This window comes from Narcine bancroftii, chromosome 9 (assembly GCF_036971445.1).
Source record: "Narcine bancroftii isolate sNarBan1 chromosome 9, sNarBan1.hap1, whole genome shotgun sequence".
Lineage (NCBI taxonomy): Eukaryota > Metazoa > Chordata > Chondrichthyes > Torpediniformes > Narcinidae > Narcine > Narcine bancroftii.
This window is the reverse complement of record NC_091477.1, coordinates 112,262,823-112,286,302: the sequence shown is the minus strand read 5'-3', so window position 1 is coordinate 112,286,302 and position 23,480 is coordinate 112,262,823. Positions and strand designations below refer to the sequence as shown.

The 23,480-nt window shown below is 40.2% G+C and overlaps 1 protein-coding gene across 4 annotated transcripts in view; it reads left to right on the top strand.

The window, feature by feature from the left end:
* Positions 1-23,480, top strand: part of LOC138742653 (transcription factor Dp-2-like) — a 183,411-nt gene that overhangs the window by 38,010 nt on the left and 121,921 nt on the right. For all 4 annotated transcript variants that reach the window (XM_069897350.1, XM_069897349.1, XM_069897355.1 and 1 more), the window contains one exon: positions 9,272-9,338. In XM_069897350.1, the coding sequence (XP_069753451.1) occupies positions 9,272-9,338 (67 nt within the window). The remainder of the gene's footprint in view (positions 1-9,271; positions 9,339-23,480) is intronic.

Here is a 23,480-nt window from a genome sequence, read left to right as displayed (position 1 = left end):
TAAGGCACTAATCTGAGCAAATACCTTTCGCCTATAACCCTCCAAACCCTTGCAATCCATGTACTTGTCTAAATGTCTTTTCAACATTGCAACTGTGCTCACTTCTCCAGCTTCCTTTGACAGCTCTTTCCACAGACCCTACATCCTCTCTCTCTCTAGTCCCTATAAACCTTTTCTATCTCCCCTTACAACTATGCCCTCTAGTTTTAGACTCCCATGCCTTAGGAAAAAGACTATGAACATTTATCTGTTCTATGCCCCTCATGATTTTATATGCCTCCTATAAGGCAACCCCTCAGCTTCCTATGCTCCAGGGGAAACCACCGCAACCTATCCAGCCTCTCCTTTTTACTTGAATCATCTAGTCCCAGCAACATCCATGTGAATCTTTAAATTTTTTTAAAAAATTCAAATTAAATGGTAACAGGCCCTTCTGGCCCATGAGCCCATGACACACAAATATACCAATCAACCTACAACCCCCTTATGCTTTGAAGTGGGGAGAAAACTGGAGCACCTGGAGGAAACCCATGCAGACATGGGGAGAACGTGCAAACTCCTTACAAACAGCACTGGATTTGAACTCTAGTCGGTGGCACTGTTTCTACGCTAACCATGCCACCCTAATTAGACATACAGCATGGTAACAGGCCCTTCTGCCCCACAAGCCCATGGTGCCCAAATACACCAATCAACATAAAAGTCCCATATGTTTTGAAAGGTGGGAGGAAACCAGAGCACTCGAGGAAACCCACGCAGACACTGAAATATATTAATTCTTTACAGGCAGCGCCGGATTCGAACTCTAGTTGCTGGAGCTGTAATAGTGTTGTGGTTGACCTTTCTCTGCAATTTCCAGCCTAATAACATCCAGCCAATAGTTGGGCAACTAGAACTGTACACAGCACTCCAAAAGTGGCCTCACCAAATCTGTACAGCTGTAACATGACTTTCAACTCTTGCACTCTTTGGTCTGAGCGAAGGCAAGCATGCTGAACATCTTCTTCACCACCATGCATTTGGGTATCATGACATTTATCCTGAAATCCAGCATTATGCAGTCCAATTGTTAAATCTGCTGTTGTGTTCTACATTTAGCTCGAGTTCGGCGGGCAGCAACCTCCTTTGAAGAAGACCGCAGAGCCCACCTCACTGACAAAAGAGGGAAAACCCAACCCCAACCCACCAATTTTCCCTTGCAACCGCTGCGACCGAGCCTGCCTGTCCCGCATCGGACTTGTCAGCCACCAACGAGCCTGCAGCAGACGTGGACATTACCCCTCCATAAATCTTCGTCCGTGAAGCCAAGCCAAAGAAAGAAAGGGCAAATGTATAATTGCAGTATTTTTGCCCTGAGCTCTCAGAACCTTGCATATGCATTAAACATAAACTTTACTCCTTAATTCTAGATTTATCCATGAGGGGAAAGAACATCTTTTCAGCATTACCCTTCAATAGTCCTCTGAATCCTATAGTAGAAAGCTCACCTTCATTCTTCTAACCTCAAATCACTTGTCTCACAATCCCTTCATCCCAGAAAATGAATCTTTGAATTGGGTCCTGAAGTGAGTTACAGTTGCAACTCTGATTATCTGAAATGTTCGGGACTGGGCCTATTTTGGATATTTTTGGATAACTGGTCATTTTTTTAAAAACAGCCCAACAGCAACAGCAAATCACTTGTAACAGTGTTTAAACAACATCAAACAACGAAGGAAGGCTTTTTATGCATGAAATAATGTTTAATTCTCACCAATTTTCAACCTATGTCAGTTCTGCTCCGAAAAAATTTCGGATAACTGAGGATTTCTGATTGTTTCGGATGTCCTCATTTATCCGAAATTTTTTGGAGGTGAAATGACATCATTTTTGGGTCCGAAAAAATTTCAGATAACTGAGGATTTCTGATAGTTTCGGATGTCCTCATTTATCCGAAATTTTTTGGAGGTGAAATGACATCATTTTTGGGTCCAAAAAAATTTCAGATAACTGAGGATTTCTGATTGTTTCGGATGTCCTCATTTATCCGAAATTTTTTGGAGGTGAAATGACATCATTTTTGGGTCCAAAAAAATTTCAGATAACTGAGGATTTCTGATAGTTTCGGATGTCCTCATTTATCCGAAATTTTTTGGAGGTGAAATGACATCATTTTTGGGTCCAAAAAAATTTCAGATAACTGAGGATTTCTGATTGTTTCGGATGTCCTCATTTATCCGAAATTTTTTGGAGGTGAAATGACATCATTTTTGGGTCCAAAAAAATTTCAGATAACTGAGGATTTCTGATTGTTTCGGATGTCCTCATTTATCCGAAATTTTTTGGAGGTGAAATGACATCATTTTTGGGTCCAAAAAAATTTCAGATAACTGAGGATTTCTGATTGTTTCGGATGTCCTCAGTTATCCGAAATTTTTTGGAGGTGAAATGACATCATTTTTGGGTCCAAAAAAATTTCAGATAACTGAGGATTTCTGATTGTTTCGGATGTCCTCATTTATCCGAAATTTTTTGGAGGTGAAATGACATCATTTTTGGGTCCAAAAAAATTTCAGATAACTGAGGATTTCTGATTGTTTCGGATGTCCTCATTTATCCGAAATTTTTTGGAGGTGAAATGACATCATTTTTGGGTCCAAAAAAATTTCAGATAACTGAGGATTTCTGATTGTTTCGGATGTCCTCATTTATCCGAAATTTTTTGGAGGTGAAATGACATCATTTTTGGGTCCAAAAAAATTTCAGATAACTGAGGATTTCTGATTGTTTCGGATGTCCTCATTTATCCGAAATTTTTTGGAGGTGAAATGACATCATTTTTGGGTCCAAAAAAATTTCAGATAACTGAGGATTTCTGATTGTTTCGGATGTCCTCATTTATCCGAAATTTTTTGGAGGTGAAATGACATCATTTTTGGGTCCAAAAAAATTTCAGATAACTGAGGATTTCTGATTGTTTCGGATGTCCTCATTTATCCGAAATTTTTTGGAGGTGAAATGACATCATTTTTGGGTCCAAAAAAATTTCAGATAACTGAGGATTTCTGATTGTTTCGGATGTCCTCATTTATCCGAAATTTTTTGGAGGTGAAATGACATCATTTTTGGGTCCAAAAAAATTTCAGATAACTGAGGATTTCTGATTGTTTCGGATGTCCTCAGTTATCCGAAATTTTTTTGAGGTGAAATGACATCACTTTTGGGTCCAAAAAAATTTCAGATAACTGAGGATTTCTGATTGTTTCGGATGTCCTCAGTTATCCGAAATTTTTTGGAGGTGAAATGACATCATTTTTGGGTCCAAAAAAATTTCAGATAACTGAGGATTTCTGATTGTTTCGGATGTCCTCATTTATCCGAAATTTTTTGGAGGTGAAATGACATCATTTTTGGGTCCAAAAAAATTTCAGATAACTGAGGATTTCTGATTGTTTCGGATGTCCTCAGTTATCCGAAATTTTTTTGAGGTGAAATGACATCACTTTTGGGTCCAAAAAAATTTCAGATAACTGAGGATTTCTGATTGTTTCGGATGTCCTCATTTATCCGAAATTTTTTGGAGGTGAAATGACATCATTTTTGGGTCCAAAAAAATTTCAGATAACTGAGGATTTCTGATAGTTTCGGATGTCCTCATTTATCCGAAATTTTTTGGAGGTGAAATGACATCATTTTTGGGTCCAAAAAAATTTCAGATAACTGAGGATTTCTGATTGTTTCGGATGTCCTCATTTATCCGAAATTTTTTGGAGGTGAAATGACATCATTTTTGGGTCCAAAAAAATTTCAGATAACTGAGGATTTCTGATTGTTTCGGATGTCCTCAGTTATCCGAAATTTTTTTGAGGTGAAATGACATCACTTTTGGGTCCAAAAAAATTTCAGATAACTGAGGATTTCTGATTGTTTCGGATGTCCTCAGTTATCCGAAATTTTTTGGAGGTGAAATGACATCATTTTTGGGTCCAAAAAAATTTCAGATAACTGAGGATTTCTGATTGTTTCGGATGTCCTCATTTATCCGAAATTTTTTGGAGGTGAAATGACATCATTTTTGGGTCCAAAAAAATTTCAGATAACTGAGGATTTCTGATTGTTTCGGATGTCCTCAGTTATCCGAAATTTTTTTGAGGTGAAATGACATCACTTTTGGGTCCAAAAAAATTTCAGATAACTGAGGATTTCTGATTGTTTCGGATGTCCTCAGTTATCCGAAATTTTTTGGAGGTGAAATGACATCATTTTTGGGTCCAAAAAAATTTCAGATAACTGAGGATTTCTGATTGTTTCGGATGTCCTCAGTTATCCGAAATTTTTTGGAGGTGAAATGACATCATTTTTGGGTCCAAAAAAATTTCAGATAACTGAGGATTTCTGATTGTTTCGGATGTCCTCATTTATCCGAAATTTTTTGGAGGTGAAATGACATCATTTTTGGGTCCAAAAAAATTTCAGATAACTGAGGATTTCTGATTGTTTCGGATGTCCTCATTTATCCGAAATTTTTTGGAGGTGAAATGACATCATTTTTGGGTCCAAAAAAATTTCAGATAACTGAGGATTTCTGATTGTTTCGGATGTCCTCAGTTATCCGAAATTTTTTTGAGGTGAAATGACATCACTTTTGGGTCCAAAAAAATTTCAGATAACTGAGGATTTCTGATTGTTTCGGATGTCCTCATTTATCCGAAATTTTTTGGAGGTGAAATGACATCATTTTTGGGTCCAAAAAAATTTCAGATAACTGAGGATTTCTGATAGTTTCGGATGTCCTCATTTATCCGAAATTTTTTGGAGGTGAAATGACATCATTTTTGGGTCCAAAAAAATTTCAGATAACTGAGGATTTCTGATTGTTTCGGATGTCCTCATTTATCCGAAATTTTTTGGAGGTGAAATGACATCATTTTTGGGTCCAAAAAAATTTCAGATAACTGAGGATTTCTGATTGTTTCGGATGTCCTCAGTTATCCGAAATTTTTTTGAGGTGAAATGACATCACTTTTGGGTCCAAAAAAATTTCAGATAACTGAGGATTTCTGATTGTTTCGGATGTCCTCAGTTATCCGAAATTTTTTGGAGGTGAAATGACATCATTTTTGGGTCCAAAAAAATTTCAGATAACTGAGGATTTCTGATTGTTTCGGATGTCCTCATTTATCCGAAATTTTTTGGAGGTGAAATGACATCATTTTTGGGTCCAAAAAAATTTCAGATAACTGAGGATTTCTGATTGTTTCGGATGTCCTCAGTTATCCGAAATTTTTTTGAGGTGAAATGACATCACTTTTGGGTCCAAAAAAATTTCAGATAACTGAGGATTTCTGATTGTTTCGGATGTCCTCATTTATCCGAAATTTTTTGGAGGTGAAATGACATCATTTTTGGGTCCAAAAAAATTTCAGATAACTGAGGATTTCTGATTGTTTCGGATGTCCTCATTTATCCGAAATTTTTTGGAGGTGAAATGACATCATTTTTGGGTCCAAAAAAATTTCAGATAACTGAGGATTTCTGATTGTTTCGGATGTCCTCAGTTATCCGAAATTTTTTTGAGGTGAAATGACATCACTTTTGGGTCCAAAAAAATTTCAGATAACTGAGGATTTCTGATTGTTTCGGATGTCCTCAGTTATCCGAAATTTTTTGGAGGTGAAATGACATCATTTTTGGGTCCAAAAAAATTTCAGATAACTGAGGATTTCTGATTGTTTCGGATGTCCTCATTTATCCGAAATTTTTTGGAGGTGAAATGACATCATTTTTGGGTCCAAAAAAATTTCAGATAACTGAGGATTTCTGATTGTTTCGGATGTCCTCAGTTATCCGAAATTTTTTTGAGGTGAAATGACATCACTTTTGGGTCCAAAAAAATTTCAGATAACTGAGGATTTCTGATTGTTTCGGATGTCCTCATTTATCCGAAATTTTTTGGAGGTGAAATGACATCATTTTTGGGTCCAAAAAAATTTCAGATAACTGAGGATTTCTGATAGTTTCGGATGTCCTCATTTATCCGAAATTTTTTGGAGGTGAAATGACATCATTTTTGGGTCCAAAAAAATTTCAGATAACTGAGGATTTCTGATTGTTTCGGATGTCCTCATTTATCCGAAATTTTTTGGAGGTGAAATGACATCATTTTTGGGTCCAAAAAAATTTCAGATAACTGAGGATTTCTGATTGTTTCGGATGTCCTCAGTTATCCGAAATTTTTTTGAGGTGAAATGACATCACTTTTGGGTCCAAAAAAATTTCAGATAACTGAGGATTTCTGATTGTTTCGGATGTCCTCAGTTATCCGAAATTTTTTGGAGGTGAAATGACATCATTTTTGGGTCCAAAAAAATTTCAGATAACTGAGGATTTCTGATTGTTTCGGATGTCCTCATTTATCCGAAATTTTTTGGAGGTGAAATGACATCATTTTTGGGTCCAAAAAAATTTCAGATAACTGAGGATTTCTGATTGTTTCGGATGTCCTCAGTTATCCGAAATTTTTTTGAGGTGAAATGACATCACTTTTGGGTCCAAAAAAATTTCAGATAACTGAGGATTTCTGATTGTTTCGGATGTCCTCAGTTATCCGAAATTTTTTGGAGGTGAAATGACATCATTTTTGGGTCCAAAAAAATTTCAGATAACTGAGGATTTCTGATTGTTTCGGATGTCCTCATTTATCCGAAATTTTTTGGAGGTGAAATGACATCATTTTTGGGTCCAAAAAAATTTCAGATAACTGAGGATTTCTGATTGTTTCGGATGTCCTCATTTATCCGAAATTTTTTGGAGGTGAAATGACATCATTTTTGGGTCCAAAAAAATTTCAGATAACTGAGGATTTCTGATTGTTTCGGATGTCCTCATTTATCCGAAATTTTTTGGAGGTGAAATGACATCATTTTTGGGTCCAAAAAAATTTCAGATAACTGAGGATTTCTGATTGTTTCGGATGTCCTCATTTATCCGAAATTTTTTGGAGGTGAAATGACATCATTTTTGGGTCCAAAAAAATTTCAGATAACTGAGGATTTCTGATTGTTTCGGATGTCCTCATTTATCCGAAATTTTTTGGAGGTGAAATGACATCATTTTTGGGTCCAAAAAAATTTCAGATAACTGAGGATTTCTGATTGTTTCGGATGTCCTCATTTATCCGAAATTTTTTGGAGGTGAAATGACATCATTTTTGGGTCCAAAAAAATTTCAGATAACTGAGGATTTCTGATTGTTTCGGATGTCCTCATTTATCCGAAATTTTTTGGAGGTGAAATGACATCATTTTTGGGTCCAAAAAAATTTCAGATAACTGAGGATTTCTGATTGTTTCGGATGTCCTCATTTATCCGAAATTTTTTGGAGGTGAAATGACATCATTTTTGGGTCCAAAAAAATTTCAGATAACTGAGGATTTCTGATAGTTTCGGATGTCCTCATTTATCCGAAATTTTTTGGAGGTGAAATGACATCATTTTTGGGTCCAAAAAAATTTCAGATAACTGAGGATTTCTGATTGTTTCGGATGTCCTCATTTATCCGAAATTTTTTGGAGGTGAAATGACATCATTTTTGGGTCCAAAAAAATTTCAGATAACTGAGGATTTCTGATTGTTTCGGATGTCCTCATTTATCCGAAATTTTTTGGAGGTGAAATGACATCATTTTTGGGTCCAAAAAAATTTCAGATAACTGAGGATTTCTGATTGTTTCGGATGTCCTCATTTATCCGAAATTTTTTGGAGGTGAAATGACATCATTTTTGGGTCCAAAAAAATTTCAGATAACTGAGGATTTCTGATAGTTTCGGATGTCCTCATTTATCCGAAATTTTTTGGAGGTGAAATGACATCATTTTTGGGTCCAAAAAAATTTCAGATAACTGAGGATTTCTGATTGTTTCGGATGTCCTCATTTATCCGAAATTTTTTGGAGGTGAAATGACATCATTTTTGGGTCCAAAAAAATTTCAGATAACTGAGGATTTCTGATTGTTTCGGATGTCCTCATTTATCCGAAATTTTTTGGAGGTGAAATGACATCATTTTTGGGTCCAAAAAAATTTCAGATAACTGAGGATTTCTGATTGTTTCGGATGTCCTCATTTATCCGAAATTTTTTGGAGGTGAAATGACATCATTTTTGGGTCCAAAAAAATTTCAGATAACTGAGGATTTCTGATTGTTTCGGATGTCCTCATTTATCCGAAATTTTTTGGAGGTGAAATGACATCATTTTTGGGTCCAAAAAAATTTCAGATAACTGAGGATTTCTGATTGTTTCGGATGTCCTCATTTATCCGAAATTTTTTGGAGGTGAAATGACATCATTTTTGGGTCCAAAAAAATTTCAGATAACTGAGGATTTCTGATAGTTTCGGATGTCCTCATTTATCCGAAATTTTTTGGAGGTGAAATGACATCATTTTTGGGTCCAAAAAAATTTCAGATAACTGAGGATTTCTGATTGTTTCGGATGTCCTCAGTTATCCGAAATTTTTTTGAGATGAAATGACATCACTTTTGGGTCCAAAAAAATGTCAGATTACTGAGGATTTTGGATAATCCAAGTTGTACTGTACATCCCTCCTTAAACAAGGAGACCAAAATTGTGTGGAGCACTCTAAGTAATCTGTGATTCTCCAGGATTATTTGTCACAATATTTAAGTATTCCAGTGTCATGGTATGCCTCATGCTGTTCCCTGCAAAGTGTGTGTTGTTTTTGTTATAGGTGCTGTTTAAGTGTATGTTGTTGATGTAGGCACTCCCTACAATACATCTTAAATTATGAACCATGGGATATTCTTTATTGGAATCTAATAATTATTCATTAGGCACTTTTACACAGCCACTGAACATCAGAAAATTTTTGGAAAATTTCTGCTCCGGTGGCAGTGTAAAAATGTCGGGATGGAATTTTTAATGCAAATTCCATCCTGTAATTTTTCCACTTTACCCCACACATTTTTACAGAGTGACTGCCGTGTAAATTGACCGCAGCCACTCTGTAAGAAACACGCCTAATGAATACGACGTTCCCCTCCGACAAACTCCGCAACACAGAAAGGCCGTGTGAAAGTGTCCTAAGAGTACCTCTGTGTAAATGACCACATCAGGACACAACGGAGGTAAGTATGCTGATTTTTTTCGGAATAAATCCGAAGTTTCTGTGTAAAAATGCCCATTGACTTAGATAAAAATTCTACTGACGAAACGTAAATAATTTGTGAACTATTCTTACTGTAAACTATTCTATTCTTCACTTTTTCTTTAGGTTGCAATAATAAACACAAGTGAGGACCTGAAAGAATATATAGACCAGAATCTTTTTTCAGTAAAAGGTGAGTAGAAAAGATCAATTTGTGTCAATTTAATTTGAAAATCATATCAGTTGTTTGTATGAATCAATCAAAATTTTAATTTGAATTACCATATGCAAGTCTGGCTTCAGCTGAAGTGTTTAAGGGTTTTTTGAACCCGGAACTGTTTCCGAATTTACTTCTTAGAAATAATGCCTTCACTTGAGTTTGCATTTGGAAGCTTGATGAGAATTGGATTATATTATGGCAGCACAGTGGTTCCAATGACTTGGGTTTCATTCTGACCTCTGTCGTGTTAGTATGTTCTCCTTGAGACAGTTAGTGATGGCATTACATTCAGCAGGTATACCGACTAAAAGTGAGCCAAATGGCCTCCTTTTCTCTCATCATTAACAACGGAAGTGAAGTTTAGGTGTAAGTATGAAGTTTAATACAATCACACCTCAGAGGCTGGTGGATAAACTGTCGTCGCTGGGACTGAACACCCTTCTCTGCAACCAGATTCTGGACTTCTTAATGGAAAGACCACAGTCTGGGTCAGCAACAAAACCTTAAGCCCCATCACTCTGAGCACTGGTGCACCTCAGGACTATGTGCTCAGCTTGTTATTGTTCATACTTCTGATCCGTGACTGCACAGCCAGATGCAATTCCAACAGAATTGTCAGAATTGCGGATGATATAATAGGAGGTGCCCTCATCAGCAACAACTTTAAGAATAATTACAGAAAAGTGATTGAAAATCTCCTAAGATGGTGTGAGAGCAACAATTTGAGTCTCAGTGTGGACAAGACGAAGGAGATGATTGTGGACTTAAGAAGGATGAAGGTCAGCCATTCTCCACTAAAAAAAATGGAGAGAGAAGAGCACAAAGTTCCCTGGCGTCCATTTCAGTGACGATCTATCCATGACTTCTGACACCTCATTTGTCAGGAAGGCACAGCAGCGCCTACATTTCCTAAGGTTACTGGCCCCCGTCTTGACAACCTTTTACAGGACTAAAAGTGTCCTCTTCCTAGACACCTTATTCTGGCCAGCTGCCTGCTCTGAACCTTTTTACCTCCAATTGCCGCCGAGACATCAACCTTTTCAACTTTACTTCCACCTTCTCGTATTCCAACCTCATCCTTCAGAAAACACTTCCCTCTGCAACAATCCCAACCTCAGCATCAACTTCACAACTACTTTGACTATACTTCCTCACACACTGTCCCCTCCAAGGATTCTATCCCCTTCTCCCAATTTCTCCGTCTCCGCCGTATCTGTTCCCAAGATGAGGTCTTCCAGTCCAGAGCTTCTGAAATGTCTGCCTTCTTCCACAAAAGTGGCTTCCCATCTACCACTATCAACCCAGCCCTCACCCGCATCTCCTCCATTTCCTGCTCATCTGCCTTTACCCCCTCTGCCTCCAGAAGCAACAAACATAGAATCCCCCTCATCCTCACCTACCACCCCACCAGCCTCTGCATCCAACACTTTATCTGCTGGGATTTCAACACTTACTACAGGATCCCACCACAGATGCATTTTTCCTTTTCCACCCCTCTTGGCCTTCCACAGGGACCGCTACCTCCATGATTCCCTTGTGTACTCATCTCTCCCCAGCACCTTCCCCTGTGGTTGCTTGCATGAGGTACAACATTTACACTCACATCTCCTCCCTCACCACAGTCCAGGTCCCCAAACAGGCCTTTCACATGAAGCAACCCTTTACTTGTACATCCAGAGGACTTACTGCATCCGTGCTCCTTTTGTCGCATTCTCTATATCAGAGATCGGTTGCAGATTGGGAGATGGCTTCGCTGCGCAAGCTCCTCTCTGTTTGCAACCTCCCAGTGGCCAACCATTTCAATTCGGAGTCACACTCACACGCTAACATCTGTCCATCGTCTTCTGTACTATCCCACCCAGACCACCCACAAATTGGAGGAACACCTTATTTTCTGTCTTGGCATTCTCCAGCCAGATGGCATTAGCATTGACTTTACTGCTTTCTTCTAAACTTGCTTGCCTTTTCTTTCCCCTCTCGCTTTCCAGTTCATCCATCCACTCAGCCATCCCTCCTTCCCCTCATTGCTGCTGTCCCCTCCCTCCTTTCTCCACCTATCATCTCCTATTTTGCCTCTCCCCCGACCCCCACTCTTTTGTTCGGACACCTGCGGCATTTTCTTATACTTTGATGAAGTGGTCAAGCTTGAAATGTTGGTTCTGTATCTTTACCTTTGCTACATAAAGGACCCAGTTTGACCTGCTGAGCTTCTCCAGAATTTTGTCTTTTTACAAATGAGAGTCCTGTATGGCTGAATTATTCTGTGGTAGGGGGGCTGCATCAGACTGGAAGACTATACAGAGGAACATTAAAACAGCCAAGAGGATCACTACGATCTCCCTTTCCTCTCCAGCCATTGACTGGGAGTGTTGTCCAAATAGAACTCAAGTAATTATAGAAGACCCTTTCCATCCAGCGCACCGTAACTTCAACCCATTACCAAGAAAATCAGGACTGCCAGCCTGGAGAATAGCTTCTTCCCACAGGCCATGAGATTGATGAACAGTATCCTGTAACTGTGAAAATCATCTCAAATATTTATATTTTGTTTGATTATTTATGAGATCAGTATGTACTGTGTATTGTCTGTTTTGCACGTGCACCGTGGACTGGAGAGATGCTGTTTGGTCAGGTTGTATATGCACAATCGGATGATAATAAGCTTGAACTCAAAGTGAAATTCATCATGTTTCGTGATGAATTACTGTTAGCTTAACAGTTACTCTCTTCACTGTTTTTGCTCGAGGAGTCAGAGGTGTATATGTTCAAGACTCAGAACATGAAATCTAACATAAAGCAGAAAATCACACAAAAAAAATCAATTAACACATTACATGAAACTAGGGCCAACTCTTAAGAACAAATGGTGTGATGCGTTTTTGATCTACACTCTTCATTGGAATCTTTGGTGTCTTTAGCCCCTTTTACACAGCCTCTCAAGGTGGGAATATTGTGCCTTTATTGCACCACGTCATTCTATGTAAAATGTACGAACACAGATTGAGGGGGGGGGGAGTCATTGTAGTCCCGCCTTTAAGCTGGCAGTGGAGGAAGTCACAGCACAGAATCACATTATGCCGGCGTTGTTTGGTTCAGTGTGTGAAAAAAAGAAAATCCAGCTTAATGGCAGTATTGTGGGATCTGATTCTGTGCCACATCTGACCTTGTGCAGAGTCTGGGAGCCAGTTTCCCTTCGAATGACATTGGGGAATCACAGCAAGACTGGACTCTGCTGGTTGATGCCAAAGCTCTACTAAGTCCCAGATTATCTGTTTCCCAATGCATGCATGGAAATCTGGGACTGACTCTGATCTCATCAGATGGCTATGAGCAGTCCCATTCAGAATTGCCTGCAAATCAGTACATTTTAGCCCATTTAATTATGCATAATATAGGAATTCCAAGGGTGAAGTTTTAATCCATATGCATTTCATTCCTCTGAAGATGAGAAGGGAAGGTGATTGAAAGAAACACCATGACTTTTTATGGCATCTGAAACATGATAACATTAATGAAAAAAGGCAAGTTGGGAGATACACTATTTAGAGAATTGCAGATTAAAATCAGTACCAGAGAGATGTTCCCTAATGATTGGAGATGGAGAAAAAACATTATGGTGAAAGGAATGAACTTGTGCAAATAGATGAATATATTTTAAAAAAGCAACTTGTGTATGTATGCCCTTTTCATAATATCAGTGTTCTTTGAAGCTTTACAATCAATGAAAGTTAGTAACTGTTGAATTATGGAGAAACAGCAGGCAAATTGAATATTCAAAATTCAAAAATAGTGTCATATTGCATGAAATTGTTTTTGTCTACTGTAACGTAGGCAGATTCGCCATCGGCACAAATTGCCTGAAGCGTCTCTTACAGTGAGAGAAAGAGAAAAAACAGAGAGTTCCCCCAGAGTCACCGTGTGTCCATGGATATGCCTCCAGCTTTCCCGCAGCCCACAGAGTCCAGTCCAGACCATCGGCACCCAAGCTCCAGATTCAAACCTCTGATATGATTAGGAATCCTTCAACACCATTGGCACTCTCTCGCATCCTGGTTCTGATATCCGGTACCCCTTCAGCCAGTTTTGAGCCAGTCTCCAGCAGTCCGCAGCCTGGCGCAAGTCCCTTGATCATAGTATCCATCACCCTGCAGCCTCCATGGATTCTTCACCTTGAGTCACCAGCAGGCCCACTGGCTGTATGGGTCTTTCAGCTGCAGGACCCTTCACTGGTCCACTGCTGTGGTAACCAACCTATGAGTCATCTCCTCTGCTTCTTCTCAAGGCGGTGGGAGAGGGTATGGGGGGGGGGGAAGGGTTAGTCTCCCCATTTTCTGATGCCCGGCACAAGTCCTCCATTTCCCTGGAGTCTGCAACCCCTCATGGCTGCTCCCGATCATAGGTGCCGCCATCTTGGGTTCAGAACCCACAGTCGCGAGATTTTAAAACAAAACTACCCCGGCGATTTTGATGGGCTGTTCAAAGCCTGTACAGAGCTGTCACCAGTTGGACTGAGTGGCTGGATCCTACGGGAGCACTGTGTTTCCACTCTCCACAGGTCCACACCAGTGGCTGCGCTGCCATTTTTTAAAGCGCAGAATATAACAGTGGGCAGATAATTTGTTCTTTAAGAGATAAACACTGAAAGAAATTGTACTTTTCTTTAAAAAATACCTTTGGTTTATCATCTTTCTATTGACATTGAGCCATACATATTGACACTAAAACATCCTGAAAACAAAACGGCAAAGAAATGAGAAGTAGAAGAGAAGAACCATTTATCAGGCACAAACATGATGAACCAGGTTTCCTGCTTCATGTGATAGCTTCTGAGAAAAACTATATTAGTAACATGAACACCATATGGTTGGCATGACTTGGGTTACTGTGGTGAAGTTGTATGTTAAAAGAAGCTGAAAAGGACCTGGAAAACAAGACATTGCCTACAGAAATCTTAATTTTCCTAGAAAGTATTAAATGAACATGTAACTCAACATCCAGGACTTAGTCATGAATTGCAAAGTGCAAGTATCTGTTGCTTAAGTTCAACTGTGGGCATTAGTAATTGATAAAGTATGATATTTCCTCATGTTGCGTCCAGTGGGATACTAATAAAACAATCACTTTATGCTGAATTAAGAACCCCCCACATTGGGGTAGGAAAGGTGGAAGATGAGTCATCTTTAGGAATTCAGTTGAATGTGGAAGCCAGTCAACCTTTTCAGCCTCTAATGGCAGTTTTGGTAATCCATTATCTGAGCCAGTCAGCTTTATACTATTCGAATACATGGTTTAAGTAACACATTTAAGCCTGGAGAGGTAGATTTGTTTTTACGATTGGACTTCTTTCAAGTCACTTCAGATAAAGTAGAAGGCAATGATCCGTTTGGGGGTGAGGCTGCTCAATAAACAGAAGTGTACCAGTGCTTTACTTTGACAGGCTGTCAGAATCAGAAATTATTGTTATGAACACGTGTCACAAAATTTGTTGTTTTATGGCAGCATTATTGTGCATTGCAGGTACAAAAATTGCTATAAATTAAATTTCTGTAAAAACACTATTTATAAAAAAAAGGGAAAAAGAAGAGAAAAAAGTGAGGTTATGTCTGAGGCTCATTGTCTATTCAGAAAGCTGATGGCAGAGAGAAAGAAACTGTTTATATACCAATGGGTGTTCATCTTCAGGCTCCTGTACCTCCTTACTAATGGTAAGGAGAGGAGAGGGAGTGGCCTGGTTGGTGAGGATCCTTGAGGATAGAGGCTGCTTTCCTGAGATGCCGCCTCTTGTCGATGGCCTTAATGGAGTGATGACTAAAGCGTATGATGGCGCTGACCAGGTTCACAACTCTTAGTAGCTATCTCCTCCGTACCAGACATTGATGCTGTGTTATTTTATATCGTTAAAACTCCAGCAATAAGCATATTGGAAGTCTTTAAGTCTTGCCTTTACCAAGTTCTGTGCATGTTGTTTAGATCCTTGTAAGAACAACAAATTCTGGAGGAAGCAATGGAGGCAGATGCAATTACAACATTTAAGAGACTTTTAGATAGGGATGTGGACAGGAATGTTTAGAGGGATGTGGCCAAGAGTTTGCCATAATTTTGCTTTCCAGTAGATTCCTGAGCCCAGATATCATTCGACACCATTTTTTAAAATTGCCTAGAATAAGTTTAAACCAGGTTTTTTTTAAATTTGCATATGGTAAATGTACAGTATTTTTTAATGACATTATGTGGGCAGAATCAAGACTACTATATAAAAAAAATGATGAAAGCTAACTGTGCATTGAACAGAAGGGTTGTAGTGGATGATGCTGCTCTGCCAAATCTCAGGTGATCAACCTCTCACTGTTCAACTGAATTGTTGGTTATCAGATTCATGAATAAAAAAGCATAATAAAATAAGGAAATTAACTCAGACTCACCACAGTTAACTAGTATGTCCCAAGGCTCCTTTACTTTTTCTCTCCTTTGCTGGAGAGAAACAATGTATGTAATTAAGCACATAGAAGATGTCTCTTGAAAATAAGTATTCACACCATGAAATTTAAATTGCTCAGTTGCTTCTGTTATTTGGCTCAATATTGCTTCCAGTTTGCTTGCAGCCAGATCTCTCAAATTCTGTAGTGAAAAGATGAAAAACCAGTTAATTTGTCTTTGGCAGTTTTTATTTTGAAAGGAAAACATTTGACACAGACTGGAGCAAGTTTGCTGTTAACTTAGCCTATCTGCCATGTGTAAAGGAACGATTCCCTCAATGCCAGCTCCTCTCTGGGGCTCTGTCCGAGTGCAGCGAAAGTCTGATCAGCTCGCACTGTTAGGACTTTGTTAATACTGGGCTCAGAGAATTTCCAGCATGTTGTTTTATTTGCATCACCCCAAAGCACATTGCTCTGATCAAGTCATCAGCCCCACTGCAGGCCTCCTCTAGCTGATTACCCTGTTCTGGAGCCTCTGATATCGATACAAGACCACATAGTTGGTGTGGGATAAGTATTGGTTCACACTCAAACCCTAACTGTCCAATGCCTCCATTAATTTTAAAGTCCTGAATTAAGACACCTCACTGAGTATTGTCTGCAAACACCACATTGTTGTCCAGATTGTGGATCTAGATGACAAGCTACTCTGGTCCCAGCACCGATCCCTGCAGCGCACCACTAGTCACAGGCCTCCAGTCTGAGAAGGTATTGTCCATGGCCACTCACTGGCTTCTCCCGCACAGCCAATGTTTTTGAATATTTTAATATGAGATTTCACATCCATAGTACAGAGAACCTATGGATAGATGTTAAAATTCTCAAAGATCTTTCTTTGGCTTGGCGGATGAAGATTTATGGAGGGGGTAAAAGTCCACGTCAGCTGCAGGCTCGTTTGTGGCTGACAAGTCCGATGCGGGACAGGCAGACACGGTTGCAGCGGTTGCAAGGGAAAATTGGTGGGTTGGGTTTGGGTGTTGGGTTTTTCCTCCTTTGTCTTTTACACTACACTTAAAATCATAAATGCCTGAAGAGGGCGCACAAAATCAGTGAACCGGTGTGGACTTGAAAGGCCAACATGGCCTGTTTCCGCTCCGTAAATGGTTATATGGTTCTATGGTTATTGTTGATTTGACACTAAACCATCTTGGTAATTATTGCCTATGATATTAGGTGTTTTCATACCGCAGGCAAGCAGTGTCCCTACTTTGTCCCGGAGAAATTTCTAGGAATTCAGGATCTTCCAGGCCTTTCACACTGTGGTCCAAATTCCTGGGAATTTGCCCTCCCCTGCAATTTAGGGGGAGTCCTCCCCCAACTGCTTATGCATTATGTGCTCACCAGAGAGAGAGTAATTTTCCCCCTCCATCCGTCGATTGCCCACCTGCTCCTTCCCTGCTTGTCCATTGGTCTCTCGCCTGCCTGCTCCCTCCCTCCTGGCCGTCAGTCAGTTGTTCGCCTGCCTGCTCCCTCCCTCCTGGCCGACTGTTGGTCGCTCACCTGCCCACCCCATCCTTTGGGGCTGTTTTGGCACGTTACGATGGTGGCACAATTCGGGATAAATGGCAGACTTCATTTCCCATAATCCCTCGCGCAAATCAAACTGCTTTGGGAAATACAGCTGCATGAGGGATTATGGTTAATGAGGATGGCCATTCATCCTGCATTGTGCTGCCGTCGCGATGGTCCGAAGCGGCCCGCTGTTGTCAGGCGGTAAGCATATTTTAATTTTAAATTTAATTGCCTACGTGACACAGAATGCAAGCGCTGACGTCACAAGGCTTTCCTGCTTGGCCATTTGGCTCTTCACACCGCAGGGAGAGGGTGGTCCAGGAAAATTTCCCGGGGAAGTTCCATTTTACATTGTGGTGCGAAACAGCATATTGTGTACCATGTGAGATTTAATACTGCCTGGGCTGATATCTGAGAAATTTACTTCTGATTTTCTTTTTCAATCTTTTTATTAACATTTCATAATATAAGCAGCACAAGGCTGCCCCTGCCCCGACGTCCCGCGGTGGCTGCCCCTGCCCTGACATCCTGTGCCGGCCACCCCGCATCTGATCCACGACTCGGCTGTAACGTGGTAATGAAACCTTGGACTCCACCTACCGCGTTCTAACGAGGTTTTACTGTACTAAATTTGAAGAAATGTGGAAACCATTTATTGATCACTTTCATGAGATATAACTGGTGTTATTCTATGAATTAACTCTTCCTTTCCAGACTTTGATTCATTCTATGCAAATAAACACTTCTCAATTTTGTTTTATCAAATGATTACTTACAGTGCCCTCCATAATGTTTGGGGCAAAGACATTTTTTTTTCCTTTATTTGGTCCTGTGTATAAAAAGTGCTGTAATTTCTACATAGTCAGACCAAAATATATACAAATACCATTTAATAAAATCTGGAATGTTTACTTTAATCACGTGAATTATTTGATTACTAATTTAAAACTGTGGAGCACAGGGACAAATGAAGTAAAAATATCTTTGTCTCAAACGTTATGGAGGGCACTGTATTTGGATACTTTTAGCCAGCAAGAACAGATCCCTGTTTTATTACAGAAAGGTTTGCAAGATTAGATTAAATTGTATTTTCTTTATTTTAATACGTTTTGAGCAAATGTTTTAATATCTTGACTGCTATTTTTTTTCTGCCCAGTGTATAAGGAGTTCTGATATTCTAGCCATCATTCATTCCTCAGTCACCACAGTAAAACTCCAATAATCCAGCATTCTCATGACTTTGGGGTCAAACTATTGGAGAGCCAGCTCTCCAGCGCATGACGTCCTGTTTTGCGGAGACTGCCAAAATGTTTGGCCTGGAAGTCAGCCTGAAGAAAACTGAGGACTTCCATCAGCCAGCTCCCCACCATGACTACCAGCCCCCCCACATCTCCATTGGAAACACAGAACTCAAAACGGTCAACCAGTTTACCTATCTCGGCTGCACCATTTCATCTGATGCAAGGATCGACAAAGAGATAGACAACAGACTCACCAAGGCAAATAGCTCCTTTGGAAGACTACACAAAAGTGTCTGGAAAAACAACCACCTGAAGAAACACACAAAGATCAGCGTGTATAGAGCCGTTGTCATACCCACGCTCCTGTTTGGCTCCGAATCATGGGTCCTCTACCGGCATCACCTACGACTCCTAGAACACTTCCATCAGCGCTGTCTCCGCTCCATCCTCAACATTCATTGGAGTGACTTCATCACCAACATCGAAGTACTCGAGCTGGCAGAGTCCACAAGCATCGAATCCACGCTGCTGAAGATAAAACTGCGCTGGGTGGGTCACGTCTCCAGAATGGAGGTCCATTGCCTTCCCAAGATCGTGTTATATGGTGAGCTCTCCACTGGCCACCATGATAGAGGTGCACCAAAGAAGAGGTACAAGGACTGCCTAAAGAAATCTCTTGGTGCCTGCCCCATTGACCACCACTAGTGGGCTGATATCGCCTCAAACCGTGCATCTTTGCGCCTCACAGTTCGGCGGGCAGCAACCTCCTTTGAAGAAGACCGCAGAGCCCACCTCACTGACAAAAGACAAAGGAGGAAAAACCCAACACCCAACCCCAACCAACCAATTTTCTCTTGCAACCACTGCAACTGTGCCTGCCTGTCCCGCATCGGACTTGTCAGTCACCAACGAGCCTGCAGCAGACGTGGACATACCCCTCCATAAATCTTCATCCGCGAAACCAAGCCAAAGAAAGATTGGATGTTACTTTTTGTTACCGTGCACATATTGGCAAAAAACAAATATATGCTGGAGAAACTCAGCGGGTCAGCATGTTTATGTTTCACTGTTTTTAGATGTTGCAGAATAATATAATAATTGAACCCAAATCCATGGAATTTGGTGAAATGCAACTTTTAAGATTCACTTTTTAGGTTCGAGTTTGTTTAACAAGCTAAAACCAACTCCATCGCCAGCCATACAGCGACCTACATTCTGGATCCCTGCTCTGACGGCAAACCTACCCACTGTTCCTTACCTCGTAGGCACAAGCCATTCTCACAATAATGTACGGCTAACCTGGCGAGTGCTCTGATACAGTGACTTGGAGTTCTAGCGAGTGAGCCAGACCAAACCATCAGGACTTTTGAAGAATCAAATACTGGATTATTCTCAGGATACACTTCCCAGTCTTTTTCTTTTTTTAGATTAGGTAGGGTTTTATATAATAAAAAAAGTCCTTTTTTCCTTGAAGAATTCTGTTTGAGGAGTTGAGAATATATTCATTAACTGTGGTGTAATACAATCTATTATATAATATGATGTCATGTCGTGATATTTTTTCCCTTTTTGATTATATACTCAATCTCCTCGTATTATTTGCCTATAATATGATTAATAAAAAGAAAGGATTCAGGATTATTAGAATTTTACTTGTAAGCTTGTGTTCATTTCATTACCCTGGACAAAAGAAGGATAGTGATATCTATCATTTTTTAATAATTTTTTAATTTATTGCTTCACTACAAACTTAGGAGATATCTAACAACGTGGGCTTACCTGAGCACATGTGGGTTTTTTCATCATTTCATCCCTTCCCTCATCCCTTTCTCTCTTAGAGAAAAGCCTTAATTTTGATGACTGTCCTGCCTCATTCCACTGGAAACTGGGTACATTAAGCAGGTTGGGCAGCAACTGAGCGGTGAAGAGATGTTAAAGTTTCAAGATGACTTTTCTACAGAAATGAGGAACTTGGAAATCTGAAAGTCTGCAGATGCTGTGATTGTAGTCAAAACACAGAAACGCTGGAGGAACTCAGCAGGTCTCGCAGCGTCCATAAGAGGTAAAGATATATTACCGAGCTTTCCTCAAGACTTAGGCCTGAATTGTCAGTAATAATATCTTAATTTCCTATGGACGCTGCGAGACCGATGAGTTCCTCCAGCAGAACTTGGAAATCAAGCATGTTTTAAGTTTCAGAAAAGTGGATGGTGCAGGAAGAATGAAGGGTCTGATCAAGAAAAACAGTGGGAGTGGTGCTGTCTAATTGAAGGTTGTGATCATGTGATCTGTCAAGAGGAAATGCAAATAGAAGGAGGTAAATTAAGGATTGACAGAAGAGCTGAAACTGTGGATATAACAAACTGGAAAGGGTATTGTTATCTGAAATTCTTGACTTTAGTGTTGAGTCCTGAGGGCTGAAATGTGACATGTGGCTCAATGTGACTGCTCAATAAGCTTCAGAAAAGTGCAAAAGGGCATGTCTGAGAGTGTGAAATTGAATTGGAAAATTAACGCAATAGACCTCTGAAAATTTATAGTCACCCTTCCAAACTGAACAGAAATGCTCTGCAAAGCAGTCATTACATCTGCATGTAGAGCAGTTGTCAGGTCACTTGTCTGAGTGTTACTGCTACTTGTCGTTGGGCGGGCGGGAACTAAACTGGCTCCACCACCAGACTTGCCTGGTGCAGAGGGTGGCTAGAACCCATGCAGGATGAAACGCAAGACCTGTCAAAGGATGGACAAACCCTCTTGCAGGGTCAACGGCCATCTAGCAAACACGTGCCGTGAAGCGCAGAAAGGGCGTCCCTTGCATCAAAGCTCAGTCTGGCCATTCACTGCAACAGAACGTTCCCCAGCCGTCTTGGACCTCACCACGCCACTGGATCCAGGAGTGGATGTCAAGTGGGTGGGTCTGGACCTGTGCCACCCCATCTCACCTAATTCCATTCACACACGCACTCTTCCTTTCTTAGGAGTGGGGTTGCTAAAGATTGCCCCCCTTTTTTTAATGCATCTTCCTCTATCACCAACCCTCTGAACCCACAGGCTTATCCTCATTCTCCTGGAGTTTCATCTACAAAATCATCTATTGCCTTGTTCTTCAGGCATCAGTGTAATTTATAGTGTGGAATAACCAGACTACCGTTAGCTCCTCACTAAAACTTCTATCGACCGCATTATCTTAAATATTTTAGTATTTCTCGGTAAATTAGATAAGAAGTCAAGTTTATTGTCATTGATTGCACAAGTACAACCCAACAAAACACCCTTCTCTGGTCCTCGATACAAAACATGCAGACACACAACCAGGCGTTACAGACAACAATAGTATGAGAGTCTCGGATGGTAAGTGTGAGGAATTCTTTTGGTCATTCAGCATTCTGACTGCTGAGGTAAGAAGCTGTTCCTCAGCCTGGTGGTGCTGGCTCTGATCCTCCTGTATTCCTTCCCTCAAGTAGAGCAACAATGAAAATCCACCTGATTTTTGCTAAATGTCAACCTTGATCGTGTTTAGTAGTCTCATGTGAAGGATATGCTGCTTTTTAAAATGTGGCAAGTCTGTGAGAAACTGGCAGGTTCTGTCTTTTGTGACCATATTAGTCAGGAGACTTGTTTGCTCTCTATATTTACTAAACCAGAAACTGAGCTTTGATGGATGCACAGGAAAAGTCTCCATCTGGATTTTTTTGATCTTTCATTTTTTTTTTGCAAGTCTTTTCAATCTAATAATATCCTCCCCCCTACATCACTCACACTTGTGTGTCAGGAAGCTCCACAGCTTGGGAGCACATTGAGAAAATAGGCTACAAGATATCTCTCAACTAAGTTAGTAAAATCATTCTTGTCCCTTGTAAAATTAGTTTCTTTGTTTTGCAACTGTTGTTAAAAAGTTGCTTGCAGCTCCAAAACATCCACTGAAAGGAACAAATTCTGATTACTGTGTGAGGAAATCTTTGCCATGTGTTTAGACTGCACATCTGTTAAAAAAAAAATGATGCACGCTCTTTCTTTCCACCCCAGAAATAATGTGAAGCTCTTGGACAAGTTTTGCTTTGTGAATGTGAGTTTTTCTTGGTCAACAAGTTAATGTTTGCCAGTAAAAAAAATTTTAAGTTACTAGTTAGAAATGTTACTCGAGTTAAATGCTTTCAGAATCTTTGATACAGTTCTTATATGGAGAAAACCGTTTTGTTGCAGATACAAGCACATTAGCAAAGTGTTGCAGTGGGTATGACCTAGCGACAGCATTTTGTTGAGTTTCTGAATTGGTCAGCAATGCAGACCAATCAGTGCACTGACGCAGATGAGTAATTTAGCTTCATCATTTGCTGCTGAGCTGATAGGTGGCAATTGGAGCACATAAACGAATATAATTTTTATTTGTGTGGAGTCTGCCCTCAAAAGTTATAGAATTTGACAGGACATTAAAATGCTCTTCAGATTAAGTGAGTTATGATCAAAGGAAGTGCAGGAGGTACAAATACAATGCTGGAGTAAGTCAGCTGGTCTATAGCAAAGATAAAGATAAATAATTGACATTTCGTGCTTGAAGGTCTGAAAAATTGCAGGCAGGCACCTGAACAAAATGGTAGGGGGAGGTGCATGGTCCCAAAGACAGGAGGTAATAGGTGGATAAGGGAGGCAGGGCACAGCAGCAAGCAGGGGGAGGAGGGATGGCTCTGGATAGAGAGGGAAGCAGGTGGAGAGCTGGAGGAAAGAAGGGAAAGGGAAGGGAGGGAGAATAGAGAGTCGGCTAACAGAAACCAGAGAAGACAATGTTAATGCCATCCAGTTGGAGAATGCCCAGACACAAAATTAAGCGTTGCTCCTTCAATTTTCAGGTGGTCTTGGTGGGATAGTGCAATGAAAGATGTTCAAGA